Source organism: Procambarus clarkii, chromosome 40 (genome assembly GCF_040958095.1).
Source record: "Procambarus clarkii isolate CNS0578487 chromosome 40, FALCON_Pclarkii_2.0, whole genome shotgun sequence".
NCBI lineage: Eukaryota > Metazoa > Arthropoda > Malacostraca > Decapoda > Cambaridae > Procambarus > Procambarus clarkii.
In genome coordinates, this window is record NC_091189.1 from 6,180,390 (window position 1) to 6,195,631 (window position 15,242).

The window sequence follows — 15,242 nt, forward strand, 5'->3', positions numbered from 1 at the left end:
CAAATGCTTTCAAAAGAATAATAAGTTCATAGTTATTTATATGCAAGTTTTCTGGCATATGTACTGTACTTCAGTTTTAATATATTATTTAAAAATGTAACATTTTGTATACTTTATATAGTATGTACAGTATATAAGTGATACATGATGCATAGGATTACACACAGTTATTAACACAAATGACATGCATAAAAGTAGAAACACCAAAATATTGCAACATCAGTTCTATATTTCTTAATTTGGAACATCACATGTTTATTTACATGTTATACTCTATCACAGGTGTTGTGACCTATGGCACTCATAAAAGCATTAATATGGATAACAATGAGTACTTTTTTATTTTTTAACACTGGCAGTGGAGCACATTGAATAATTTCTCTGTGTTTCTTGACATTGTGATTTCAAGGACTCTTCTATCTCCTTCATTTGTGCCTCGTGGGGCTTTCTTACTTCCGTCTTCCTCTGAACATGTCTATTCTTATTACAGACAAGTGTTGCTTCACTTTGCGAGAGAGAAATCAATATATAGAACGCTTCAATTAACATATCAGTATTACGTCACTTTGTACCGTATTTAACATTTGAAGGTGGCTATAATGGTTGGGAAATGTTTATGGTGAAGTTACTCTGTCAAAGCAGCAAAGCACCAAAGATGAAATGTTTTTTTTTATTGCCTGTTGTAAATTTATGTTTTCATCTCGGTCTGTTCCCGATAATTTCCATAGAGTAATGTTCTCATCAGAATATGATCATATTTGCATGAATACAAGATTAGTTAACCGAAGGCAAGTGTAAAATTGCACTTACATTTTCATAGTAGTCAAAAAGCACCGCTTTGTGTAATCGTAGGTGGGATTATAATTTATATCGTTTTGCGACAATTTTATGTGATGCGATTTTTAATTAGAAACAAAAGATATTGAAATAGTCAGGGTCAAGAAAACGCACATTGATGTTCTTGTCATTACACCGGCCTGACACGTGATGGAGGAGCGTTGTGTTGGTAACCAGCCACTTGATGCTGCAGTCACATGCCAGGTCTTCATCTGTGAAACATTACAAGCTATGCAGTTGAATTTTGCAAGTAAAATTGTCATGATAATTATTATAAGATCTTAAATTATTTAGAAGTTACAAAATTTTCATTTTAAACAAATGTTCTCTCTTCTTAAAGTATTTCTTAGGACTTGTTTAGATATACTGAGTACTGTACATTATTTATCTTAAAAGAATGCAATTACATAAGTCCATGAGATCATCTAAATGATTACTAGAGTTTTGTCCCAGCAAATGCAAGGTAATGCAAATGGAAAGAGGAAAGAGGAAAAGTCAAAGTCAAGACAGAATATTGTAAGTAGGTGGTAAACCTTACAGTAAATTTACCTAATTTGAAGTTAAGGAACACAAAATAATATAAAAATGGCACTTCGTCACATACAAGAGGAAATTCCAAGTGAACTACACACAACTAATTAGAATTTAGAGATTCAAACACCTGACTGGAGGCTGTACAGAGTAAATTAAATATCCACATTCATATTGAAATACAATTGTCAATTTTGCACATTAAAAAGACTTGGGTGGGCTGGACAGGCGGGCTTTAAATTAAAAGTGGGTTGATGAAACTGTGGCAATAAGGTTGTGACAGGGGTTCGATTTGACAGGCATAGCCCGTCGTATGAGGACATACAGTATTTCTTTTACACATGAGACTGGAAAAACGTATCACTCACCGAGTAATGCATGATGCCTAAAATGACAGTGAAAGAAGAATGACGGAGGTGGGCGCCTTATGAGCACAACCCAACACACTTCCTTTAGTGCTGAAGGTGTGGTGCATGGCTATGTAACACAAATGCATAGGAAAGCTACTTTACAAATATACATTCTCTCCCACACATAATGGCAAATTTGCAAACACTGGCAATGGTTCCACTGGCATTGAACCATTTATTTATTTATTTTTATTTATTTATACATATATACGAGAATTCTTGCATAGCCACTAGCACGCATAGCGTTTTGGACAAGTCCTTAATCCTAATTTTCACACACACACACATCCCCAGGAAGCAGCGAGTAGCAGCTGTCTAACTCCCAGGTACCTATTTACTGCTAGGTGAACAAGCGCATCAGGGTGAAAGAAACTCTGCTCATTTGTTTCCACCTCCGCCGGAAATCGACCCGGATCCTTAGGACTACGAACCCCAAGTGCTGTCCACTCAGCCATCAGGGCCCCGTAAATCTTATCCATTATCTTATGAACCAGGTGACATTAAAATCAGTCTAGAGATTCACTACAAGACTGGTGCCAGTATTCAAGTAGTTAAGCTATGAAAAATAGCTAAGACAACTATCTAATAACAGTAGATGAGAGAAATACTAGAGGAAATATGGTCACAGCATAAAAAATCATTGGGGGGGGGATAGATGAAGTAGACGGGGACAACCAGTTTCACACGAGGGAAACCAAATAAGGTGGCATGGGTGAAAGTTGAAAGCACAAATGAGTCAGATGTAATAAAGTACTCATATGTGGTAATCAAATTAAATGAACTGAGAGTGGAGGTAGTTGAAGCCACTCCATTCACTGCTCTTAAGATCAAATATCATAGATCATTAGAAAATTGGAAGGTGTAACTGAACTAGATTCCTATTGCCAGGAGGCAGAGTATATGAACTTATTTTCACCCCGCTTATATAGAATAAGCACATTATCATAACACATCATCACACCTTTTTCTATGCTAATCCAGCAACTCTCAATAATAAAACTTACTGTGTATCCACAGTTGTGGTTTTCCCCAATCATTGTGGACAATGTTTTGCTGGGCCATGTTGTGTAGCAGAGGCTGGAAGAAGGCCTGGTTAAGGCTTTGCACTCCTGTCTCTCTCAGATCCACCCAGCTCGGTAGAGAACCTGTAAAAAGATAAGATTGGAGGTTCAATATGGTCTAGCTAGGCTAGACTTGGCACACCTTAATGGTGTGCCAATAGATGCCTCAATGGTGACCTGCATATAGTATTCCTGCTGTCTCTGAGGTTTTTTTTTTTTTTTTTTTATTTTTTTTTTATTATTTTCTACCACAGATGTGGCCACACATTTACAATGCTAACCAGCATATATACATTTTCTTCTGTCCTCCATGGACAGGGTTAGAGAAGTGTTAAACATACAGTTCAAGGGTTTATTGAACACTCAACCACAGAAGGTGATTCGGTGCTTTTAAAATGCTAAGCTAACCTACATACGTAAATACAAAGATACACAGATTTACGTACGCCCTACATAAAGTATTAGATGTGTCTTTTACATAGTGTCATTAATGTACATTCACAAAGGTGAAATGTAATTCTGATCAGCTTCCATATTTGCTTTATACCCATACATATACATACACACACACATACACATACATATATACACACATACATGCATTCACATACATTTGTCTCATTTACGCTGACAGGGTGAGGTAGCTGATAAAGAAACTAGTGTGCAATTAAGCACTTAATCACTGAAGGTGATGAAGGTGCTTTTACAAGCTCAGGTTATATAGTTACATCACATACATACATTGTATGATTGATACATTACATGGTCAATTTTGGATACAAGTCCAATATATCATCAAGTGTTCCAGTACTCATATAGTAACTACAGAGTTCAGCATACCTTAGCCCAGGAGGGCGAAAGTCAGTCAGTATGGGACATTCTACAATATAATGTTCAAGAGAGTGCATGTTTTCTCTTTTACAAAGTTGACACATTGTGTACTCGACATTTGGGTTTTGAGAAAGCTGCCAGATACGTCTATATCCCAGGCGTATTCTGGCCACTATAACATCACATTGCCGGGTTCTTGTTCTATTAGTCCCATATGTGAATGTCTCCTCACGATATCTATCATAATATTTAATGCTACAACTTTCAGGTCTTTGAGAATTTGTTAGGTCGGTGAGATTTTCATTAGATATTTGTTTAAGTATTCTCTTTGTCACTGCTAATGAAACACCCATATCAATTTCTACCACTGGTTTTCTGCAAGCTGACTTAGCAAGCATATCAACAGTGTCATGCCTTGAGATGCCAACATGTGATGGTATCCATAGGAATTTAATCTCAAATCTGTTTTCTTTGGCAGCTAAAACATTCATTCGAATATCACTGACTATTTTCTGGGTGTCACTACTATGTGCGTTCAATGCCAGGAGTCTGAGGTGCTTGCTCTACATCTCCTTACCCTCCCTGTTGGGTTCTGTGGAGGGTGAAGATGTAGAGGCAGTTAAATCCTTACTCTGATTTTAAGGTTAAGATTTACAGGGCTTCTCCCTCTGAAAGCTTTGAATCTCTCTTGCACCAGGAGTTTGGGGCTCTGGTGGTTGACCTTGGCCTTCGCTGCTTCCTCTGAACTATCCCTTTGGACACACTTATATTGGCCACCTTAATGATCCTCTCACCTCTACTTTTCTGGTGGTGATATCCCATGTGTCACCTAGTGCAACTGTTGCTATGGGAAAGTCAAATTATGATCATTATTTTGTAAATTTTTCAAGAATATAATTTTATCAACAATGATACATACAGCATCCTTTTTCATGACGTGCACAAATTGATAAAAGATATTGTACCAAATAGCTGCATGGTACTGTAGTATTACACATTACTTGTTTAAAGTAGTATATTTGAAGCTTACATGGAGAAATCATCTCTGCATTTTATTATGCACAATATTAATATTATTTAGAACATTTAGAACAAATTGTACAATTTTACTTGCATTAAAAGTTCAATATTGTTCTTTGAAAGAGTGAGGACAAGCTGTATTTGAAAATTTCAAATAGACTGATCAGATGCAATCTCTTGCTCAATCATTCTATTGGCTATCTGTTGTGAATGTTGCTTAATATTAAACAAGTAATTTAACCAATTAATTTAAAAAGAACAATGTTAGGTTTAGGTTTTAAATGGGATATGATAAGAAAACAGCTCTTTGTTTGCAATTATCTTAAGGACTCATTGCTATTTTGGTAGAATGTTAGGTGTTGATGAATAAGTATAAATTTTTGTGTACAGTAGACACAAGTATTTCTGAGTCGGCAAGTAGAGTAAATGTGCTTTTTCTTACCTATCAGTTCCAATGTGGAGTGAGCTCTTAGTTATTTGTATTTGGTGCTGCTCAGGTTTCTTGATGTTCTTGACTCAAGATAGGAGAGCACAATTTGGCCCGAGGGGCGAGTTTATTGGGCAGCACCACTCATCTTGTGAGTGGACATACCGCCATAGTAGCATGTACAACACTCCCCAATAGGAAGAAAGCCCGCTGGGTTGTTCATCCTGTCACTTGTACCCAGACACAGCTGGGACTTGCTTAACTGTCTCAAGTGAACAGCTCCTCAAACAAGAAGATTAAGAAGAAATGAGCTAAATAGTATGAGCACTGGGGTGGGATCCCTGGATTTGAAGTTTCTCATGATACATTCTTTAATTACTCTAGCTGATGATATATTTGCTTGGTTATGATTCTTAAGTGTTAGGTCATCAGACATTATTCCCAGATCCTTTACATGTTGCTTTTGTACTATGGGCATGTTTGATTGTGTTTTGTACTCAGTATTTTATTTAGGGTCTTCATTTTTACCATACCTAAATACTTGGAATTTATCAGTGTTAAAAAACATGTTATTTGCCTTACCTTAGTAAGGCACTCATAGGTTAGAATAGTATGCAGTAGTTTAGAATAGTATGCAATCTGAAAAGTCAGTTGACTCAACTATATATATTAGGTTATTAGTAAGGTTTTAAACCATAAATATTATGCCAGCTTACCATTATGGAAGGCTGCTTCACTAAGCTTAGTTATTGGGGTGCGACGAAAGGAGATGAACCACGGGGAAGAGGTAGGAGTCTCCATGCTGCTTACTCCCACCTCCTTGATGTTTGTGTAGCTCAGGTCAACATACTCCAGACTTCTCATCCCCCGGAAAGACCCTTTCAGCCAAAGAAGTTTCATGTCAGCCTATGCTAAAATTACATTATTTGCAATAGAGAAGTATGATAAATACAGCCTTACTACTCAATCTTGCATAAATGTGCCTATCCATATTCCTCGCATGTTTGAACAAGTTAGTAATATAATATTTGAAAATTTTGCCTCGTCCTCTTCAGTGAGAAGTGGGAACATGTGACGAGTGTGTATAGAACAACAAGGTACAAGAGTGAACCAGATGCTCTATGAAGGATGTTTTTTATTCACATCCTTTTGTCATTTTATCAGAGGAGTTTAATAAGAAGATGAAATTAACTGAAAATTGAGTGGGAAGATAGTGAATACATACATGCCTGGAAGCAGTATGGCATTGTTTAACAAAGAAAGGGGAATAAGTGAGTAGTTTATGCTGAACATGGAATAGTAATAGGGACAAGGGTCAAGGATCATGCTGCATGAGAAAAGGGGATTGAGATAAGGACACGGTTCTCTCTGCATGAACAAAGATTAACCATCTACTAAATATAAAGTTATGCCAGTATCCGTGCGAGATCATTTCAATGACTCAAATCTCAGGAATGTGCCAGAATCAAGAAATGGCATATGGAGGAACCTATTTGATATTGTGTAAGTAGTTTAACTGAATTATACGGCCAAAAATACATACCAATTTTGTAATAAGCATATCTACCAGTTGTGTGACCTGGATACTTAATAGTTGTGTGACCTGGATACTTACTAGTTGTTTGACCTCGGTATTTACCAGTTGTGTGACCTGGATACTTAATAGTTGTGTGACCTGGATACTTAATAGTTGTGTGACCTGGATACTTAATAGTTGTGTGACCTGGATACTTAATAGTTGTGTGACCTGGATACTTAATAGTTGTGTGACCTAGATACTTACTAGTTGTTTGACCTCGGTATTTACCAGTTGTGTGACCTGGATACATAAGATGTGTAACCTGGATACTTAATAGTTGTGTGATCTGGATACTTAATAGTTGTGTGACCTGGATACTTAATAGTTGTGTGACCTGGATACTTAATAGTTGTGTGACTTGGATACTTACCAGTTGTGTGACCTGGATACATACCAGTTGTGTGACCTGGATACATACCAATTGTGTGACCAGCATACTTGCCAACTAGATTACAGTCATATAAAACTGAATATGAGAAATTCAATACAGTGCCACATTTAAATAATTTTTTGTTGCCTGTATGAAAATAAATAAAACAAAAATATTTTGTTTATCCTGTAGAATAGCCATTATTAAATAATGTGTAACAGGATAAACAACCCAGCAGGATTGGTTTTCTTCATTGAGGGGGGTGTTGTTCAAATTAAAATGAAAAAACTGCTGCTATGGTGGTATGTTCATTTACAGAATGAGTGTCACTGCTTAATAAACTTGCCTCTCGGGGCAAAATTTACGTGTATGATCTACAAAATTCAAGTGCTCTACTGTAATGTAATTTTTCGTATTTCAGTATGTTTGTGTTCTTGCGCAAGGAAATTTAAATTTTTCAAGCGATCAAACGTTGTATTTTAAAGCCAGAGAGAGACCAGTACAGACAGAGTGAGTGAATCTAAGTCGCCAGTGGTGGAAATAAATTGTGGGGCTTGACGGCTGAGTGGACAGCACTTGGGATTCATAGTTCTTAGGTTCTGGATTCGATCCCCAGTGGAGGCGAAAACAAATGGGCAGAGTTTCTTTCACCCTGATGCTCCTGTTCACCTAGTAGTAAATAGGTATCTGGGAGTTAGACAGCTGCTACAGGCTGTTTCCTGGGGATGTGTAACAAAAAGGAGGCCTGGTCAAGGACCGGGCCGCGGAGACACTATGCCCTAAAATCATCTCAAGATAACCTCAAGAAGATAGATTGTGAACACTCCTGAGTAGGCTGCCTGACACGATAAGTATTGCAGAAGTTTGAAGACAGAAATGCATATTTCCTCTAATTAGATGAGGAGTTATTATTTAACCTACATGTTGGTCAAATTAGTAGAAATCTGATATTCGTAGTACATGAAATACAGTATATGGTTTACATTAGAAATTGTTCTTGTTCATCATTTATCCATTAAGTTTTACATGGAATAATTATCAAGATTAACCCATTGTTAAGTTTCTGATGTATTATTATTATAGGATGCTAAGTGCTGTATAGCCCTTTGTTGAAGCAGTGTTGACCTCATATGACTTTATTCACAGCATGACGAACTTAGGACAGTCGAAAGGACTGTGTATCTTGTCATGTGCGATCAGAGTGCTGTTATAGTCAAAACTATGCAACAGAAAGTTAAAACTCTTCTTGTGAACTAAATATTTATGCTGAATGACATTGACATTAAACAGGTTGCAATTAAACAGACACACACTTATAATGTGTGTGTCTTCATCATAGTACATCAAACTCTTTTCATGTAGTTTCCCTGAAGCAAATATAAAATAATGAATTTCCCCATATCAGTTATATATTCCATGTTTTACTTCATTGAAACTGAACCAAAATTGATAATCATAATATTCACACAAATGTGTTAGTCAATAAGATTTATGAAGGTGAAGGTGAACCCAATACTGTATACTGTATGTGAGAGTGTATTAAAAACCAAAATATCAGATGTAGCTTATATCCGTTCTCAAGGTACTGTATACAATGTTCATGCGCATATTGTATACAGCACCTTGAAAAAGAATGGGTACATCCGAAAATTTGTTTTTTAAATACACTTACACATATATTGGGTGTTTCCTTCACCTTCATTCAAACACTGCGGCATTGCCGTAAGTTTCTCAATAAGATTTATCTTAGGTTTCATGTTACAGTATATACTGTAATATATTGACACTTGCCCGAACTCCTTGACACTCCTGCCTGAAACGCTTTGCGTAATAGTGGCATTAGGCGTTGTATGTACTAGCACTATCTATAAATCGATCAAATTTTGGAAAATCTCTTGTATGTATGTACCTTACCTGAATAAACATTTTATTTTTATTTTTTAATATGTTTAAACAGTAAACTGGAGCTGCACAAGGACCGTCTTAAGTTTGATGACCTGTTTTATGTTAAATGTATGTCAGTAGAGAAATAGCAAGTTCACTTCTCAGTAGAAGAGCAACAGGTTCACTTGTCAATACAGGAGTGACAGGTATACTTATTAATAAAGTATTAACAGGTTAACTTGTCAGTAGAGGACAACAGGTACACTTGTTGGTACAGGGACAACAGGTACACTTGTTGGTACAGGGACAACAGGTACACTTGTTGGTACAGGAACAACAGGTACACTTGTTGGTACAGGAACAACAGGTACACTTGATGGTACAGGAACAACAGGTACACTTGTTGGTACAGGAACAGCAGGTACACTTGTTGGTACAGGAACAACAGGTACACTTGATGGTACAGGAACAACAGGTACACTTGATGGTACAGGAACAACAGGTACACTTGTTGGTACAGGGACAACAGGTACACTTGATGGTACAGGGACAACAGGTACACTTGATGGTACAGGAACAACAGGTACACTTGTTGGTACAGGGACAACAGGTACACTTGATGGTACAGGAACAACAGGTACACTTGTTGGTACAGGGACAACAGGTACACTTGATGGTACAGGGACAACAGGTACACTTGTTGGTACAGGGACAACAGGTACACTTGTTGGTACAGGAACAACAGGTACACTTGTTGGTACAGGAACAGCAGGTACACTTGTTGGTACAGGAACAACAGGTACACTTGATGGTACAGGAACAACAGGTACACTTGATGGTACAGGAACAACAGGTACACTTGTTGGTACAGGGACAACAGGTACACTTGTTGGTACAGGAACAACAGGTACACTTGTTGGTACAGGAACAACAGGTACACTTGTTGGTACAGGAACAGCAGGTACACTTGTTGGTACAGGAACAACAGGTACACTTGATGGTACAGGAACAACAGGTACACTTGATGGTACAGGAACAACAGGTACACTTGTTGGTACAGGGACAACAGGTACACTTGTTGGTATAGGAACAACAGGTACACTTGTTGGTATAGGAACAACAGGTACACTTGTTGGTATAGGAACAACAGTTACACTTGGCAGTACAGGAACAACAGGTACACTTGACAGTAGTGGCACTGTGGAACTGCACATACCACCATTTACAGGAGCAACACTTACAGTTGTCAATATAAGAGCAACATATACTGGTCGGTATACAGGTGGGACCAAAGAGCCAGAGCTCAACCCCCACAAACACAACTAGGTGAGCACAGGAACAAGAGGTGCACTTGGCAGTCAGCGGAGAAGTACATGTTAACAATGTACTTGGATGGTTTCAAAGTTTGTCTTGACTTGGACATGCCAACATTTTATGGAAAGGAAAAAATCGCAATTATCCTTAATAAAAAGACTGCTACTATTTATAATGTGTAGGGCGAATCTTTAGAATACTGAAATATAACTTTAAAAAGTGCGTATGTTTAGTGACAGCAAGAAAAAAAAGAAATTCCGCTTCAGGACGGTAAAGGTTCGAAATGTTTCACACGTCCAGTAAATAAACAGACATGTTCGGCACGCGTGTAGAACAGATACCCCGTCCTGGACGACGGTGACCCCCGTCCTGGACGACGGTGACCCCCGTCCTGGACGACGGTGACCCCCGTCCTGGACGACGGTGACCCCCGTCCTGGACGACGGTGACCCCCGTCCTGGACGACGGTGACCCCCGTCCTGGACGACGGTGACCCCCGTCCTGGACGACGGTGACCCCCGTCCTGGACGACGGTGACCCCCGTCCTGGACGACGGTGACCCCCGTCCTGGACGACGGTGACCCCCGTCCTGGACGACGGTGACCCCCGTCCTGGACGACGGTGACCCCCGTCCTGGACGACGGTGACCCCCGTCCTAGACGAAAGTGACCCCCGTCCTAGACGAAAGTGACCCCGCCCTAGACGAAGGTGAGCTACTCTCCCTTCACGTACTTAATCCAGCTCCTGACTGGCATTCACCCACCGGCTGCGAGGTCTCTCAGCTAGAGAGTGTTAGAGAACACAGAGAACGGGTGTTACAATACTTAGTTTTTGTTTTAATGTGAAAGAAATCTGATTTTTGGAGACGCCGCAGACGGTGCAGTGAATGAAGAAATAGATGGACAGGACCCATCGGGGCTGGAAACGATGGTATATCTCAGTGATTACAAATGATGGACTAGGTTACTTCGCCTAGTATGGAAAGCCGGATTTGCCTAACAGGCAAAGTGATTTTCGATATTTTCAAATATTTCCAAATTGCCGTTTTACAATTAATATTATATTAGCATCAATTACTGTGATTTAGTTAGGTTAGGTAAGGTAACTTAGGTTTGGTTTGATAAAATTTGTTAGTTTAAACTATAAAAAAAAAGATTCATATACAATGTTATGGAATGTCGTTATTATTCCGTAATTAAAAAAGTGTGTATAGTTCAGGAGAATTCGGCTTGTTAGGCAAGTTGACCCATTAGGTACAAAGCACGCACAGGAAGCCCTGCAGCTGAGTGAACAGCGCTCGGGAGTCGTAATCTTGAAGGCCTGGGTTCGATTCCCAGCCGAGGTGGAAACAGATGGGCAGAGTTTCTTTCACCCTCATGCCCTGTTCACCTAGCAGTAAATAGATACCTGGGAGTTACACAGCTGTTACGAGCTGCTTCCTGGGTGTGCGCGTGTGCGTGTTAGAGAGACATACGTAATAGATATAATAGAGGAAAAATATTTTGGTTAGAAAGGCAGGATCCAAGAGCTAATATTCTGCTCGAGAAGAGGTCGATTCTGCAGACACATAATAAATACAAATAGTAAATACATGTACACACAGTGATGTGGTGGCAGACTCCATACACAGTTTCAAATGTAGATTTGATAGAGCCCAATAGGCTCCAGAATCTGTACACCAGTTGATTGACAGTTGAGAGGCGGGACCAGAGAACCAAAGCTCAACCCCCGCAAGCACAACTAGGTGAGTAGACACACACACACGAAGGGTATATAATGTGCGTGTGTTTTATCCTTGGGGCAAATAGTTTTGGTGCACGTGGGAGGGAATGAAGGAACGGATTGATAGACCACCATGTTGTTTAAGATTCAGCTACTGGGGAACATAAAGTTCCATGTAGCACGGGCTATGGTGAGCCCATAGTGGACTTACCTGGCACAGGAGCAGGGCAAGTAGCATTGGCTATGGTGAGTCCGAAGTGGACTTACCTGGCACAGGAGCTGGGCAAGTAGCACGAGCTATGGTGAGCCCGTAGTGGACTTACCTGGCACAGGAGCAGGGCAAGTAGCACGAGCTATGGTGAGACCGTAGTGGACTTACCTGGCACAGGAGCAGGGCAAGTAGCACGAGCTATGGTGAGACCGTAGTGGACTTACCTGGCACAGGAGCTGGGCTGTTACCTGTGGGGATAGACGATCACATGAATATATAAATACTATTCTCTCCTCACTAACATTGGACCCGGTACCCCTCATGTCAAGTATCTTTACGGAATGACCAAACTAGGCCACACTAGTGCGAAAATACTAGGTGAAAATAGCGGTTTGCCTCACTTAAGGGATTATTATTTATTATTATTATTTAAATAAAACAATGTTCATTTGGCAGACGCGGTATCCCTGCGACTAATGAGGACAACGCGGCGCTCTCAGTTAAAATGGCAGATCTGAAGATAGGGTCTATGAAGATCTATTAACTTGCTTTCAATTTTGCGTTTTCGCAATATGAAATATATAGGTTTATTGTACTGGGATAAGAGTATTGTCATAAATCTATATAAAAGAGAATGTCTCTTTCGAGGTTGGAGGCCAGACGCTTTGGGCTAGTCTCACTAAACTTTGCAGGGGTGACTGTGGTGGTTTCGGGATGGCCGTAGATAGGATGGGGTTGATCCCCCATGCCGCTCCTCTTTTCATGAAATGGCAAACGATAAAAATTTCCAATCTTGCTGCATACTAGCCTCCATTCTCGCCAAGATTCACCAATTATATTATTTCTACATGATTAAATATTTGTCTTGTGGAGATTGTTGATGAAGGCAGTGTATTGAAGATGGTTATAATGATGAAGAAAAAGTGGTGACTGGTTGGGAAGGTGGTGAAGGGTAGGGAATGTGATGATGCATGAGGACGGTGGGAAAGGAGAGTGGAGGTAAAGGGTGGAAAAGGTGATAGAGAGTTGGGAAGGTGATAAAGGTGAGGAGTGATGGTGAAGGAGAGGGAAGGTACTGATGGTGATGGTTGTAGAGGAGGTGTAACCATCTTCAATGCCCGCTGCCCGGGCATTGAAGATGGTTACACTGAGGAAGGTAGTGTGTAGTAAAGATGGTTACACTGAGGAAGGTAGTGTGTAGTAAAGATGGTTACACTGAGGAAGGTAGTGTGTAGTAAAGATGGTTACACTGAGGAAGGTAGTGTGTAGTAAAGATGGTTACACTGAGGAAGGTAGTGTGTAGTAAAGATGGTTACACTGAGGAAGGTAGTGTGTAGTAAAGATGGTTACACTGAGGAAGGTAGTGTAGATGTTCCATCCTAAATGCTTATACTCTATCCCTTCCAAGTGCTCTATAGTTGTTCTAGCTTTGTGCTTACTCCTGATAATCACCCTACCTTTATATAATTACATTAATTGTCTACCTCATAATATTCCTATGTAATGTTTCAAATGTATTTTACGTAAATATGATTATTATTATAATAGTGGTGTAGTAACGATGTTGACAGTTCCCAACCCGTTCTCGCCAGCATTCCCAACGTCAAGAAACAGTTTTACCAAAGTTGCTTGTCCTAACCTACCAGGTGACCCACGGACAGAAAACGGGACTACGGCAATTTCGTGAGCCGCTGCCATTTACCACAGTTTTTTTTCCCCCCACAACGGGCTCACCATAGTCCGTGCTACTTGGAACGTTTTGTTCCGAGTAGCTGAAGCTAAAACAACAACAACAACAACACAGGACAGTTTTTGACCTAAAGTTATACATCAAGTGTATGAGAAGGAGGAGGATGGGTTGCAGCGAGTGAAGAACCAATGTAGTGCACAACTGGTCTCCGCCAACCGAGCAACGCCGGATGCACCCTTCAGTTGTTTGTAAGGTTTAATTATACTACAATACTTAGTCGTGCTTTTGCAAGATATGACGCATTTTATATGCAGTTGAGATGGGGGTGGGAGGGTTCAGGTGATGAGTGTCATCGTGCGACAGTGTTTTAACTGTTCCACCACACACACCGTGTGTGTGTGGTGATTGGCCTCGTGTCTTTAATATAGCGGGGTAGTGCGGCGGTGGGTGTTCTAACACAAAATGTTGTCTATATGATGTGTTGTGGTAGTAAGGTGTCTGGTGACAACATGTGCTGTGCTGGACAATGCCGTGTGTTACCTGGGGAAAGTGTGGTTATGGGGTTTCCCCACACTATGAGGGAGCGAAGCGCAGGTAGGAAGGCCAGCTGGTGAGGCAGGTAATCCAGGTGGTTGGAGTGCAGGTCGAGGAACTGGAGTAACGGCAGGGAGGTGAGGGCGGAAGGGTGAAGTGTGTGAAGGCGATTGTTGGAGGCACTTAAGTGGACGAGAGAGGCCAGCTCCGATACCCTGTCAGGCACCTCACTCACGCCATTGTCGTCCACAGATAGGAACTGCAGCTGCTCAAACGACCTGAGATTAGCCAGGGGGAAGGTAGTGAGGTTGTTGTTACGTAAGTCCAGAACACGAAGGGTGGATCGGGAAGCGCTGAAGGCATCCGGAGCCACGTGGTCCAGCCCGTGGTTGTACTTGATGTGGACATGGGTAAAGCTCACGTTGCCGAAGGAATCGTCGTCTAAGCCGGGGAGTTCGGAGCTCATGACAACGAGCCGCACTGTGGCGTTCTTGTTGGCCAGGGATGGCGGTGGGCTTGAGGCGAAGCTTTGTACCACGTCAGCGGTGGCTTGCGCCATGGAACAGTCCACCAGCAGCATGCGTTCACTCTGCAGTACGCACACGCAAGGCGGCCCGCACGCAGACGCGCGTCCACCACGCCCACCCGTCCAGTGCTCGGATCCCGACCACGGCACGCGCTCCTGTCCGCCCCATCCTTGCCCGCCCACTATCCAGGGCCTTTCTGAGATATCCTGCGCGCGAACCACAAAACATACCATCAGTAATAAGCTCACCTTCATCGTCCACTTTTGTACTAAACCAAATATCTTCCAATATTCC

At 40.8% G+C, this 15,242-nt stretch overlaps 2 protein-coding genes across 8 annotated transcripts in view; one reads left to right on the plus strand and one right to left on the minus strand.

Annotated features, from left to right (window-relative positions):
• Positions 1–15,242, plus strand: part of shtd (anaphase promoting complex subunit 1) — an 82,280-nt gene that overhangs the window by 25,337 nt on the left and 41,701 nt on the right. Inside the window, exon 18 of one of the 7 annotated variants that reach the window (XM_069338650.1) lies at positions 7,488–8,643. The exons of the other annotated variants lie outside the window; for them this stretch is intronic. Coding sequence (XP_069194751.1) covers positions 7,488–7,580 — 93 coding nt within the window. The 3' untranslated portion in view covers positions 7,581–8,643. Of the gene's footprint in view, positions 1–7,487; positions 8,644–15,242 lie in introns of those variants that run through there. 7 annotated transcript variants of the gene reach the window in all.
• On the minus strand, positions 210–15,091 carry LOC123757856 (leucine-rich repeat-containing G-protein coupled receptor 6). The gene is made up of 4 exons (XM_045741740.2): positions 14,428–15,091; positions 5,834–5,995; positions 2,783–2,923; positions 210–1,049 (listed from the first exon to the last, which is right to left on the minus strand). Exons 1-4 carry the CDS (start codon positions 14,999–15,001, stop codon positions 907–909), a joined length of 1,020 nt encoding a protein of 339 aa, XP_045597696.2. The 5' UTR covers positions 15,002–15,091; the 3' UTR covers positions 210–906.

Bases quoted from the DNA above. Each gene is read 5' to 3' on its own strand.
- LOC123757856 (XM_045741740.2), bottom strand. From the start codon at position 15,001: ATGCTGCTGGTGGACTGTTCCATGGCGCAAGCCACCGCTGACGTGGTA. The intron at 5,996-14,427 runs GTAACACACGGC...TTTGGCTGAAAG, and splicing joins CATAACCACACTTTCCCCAG to GGTCTTTCCGGGGGATGAGA. The intron at 1,050-2,782 runs GTAAGTTTTATT...AATGTTTCACAG, and splicing joins ACCACAACTGTGGATACACA to ATGAAGACCTGGCATGTGAC.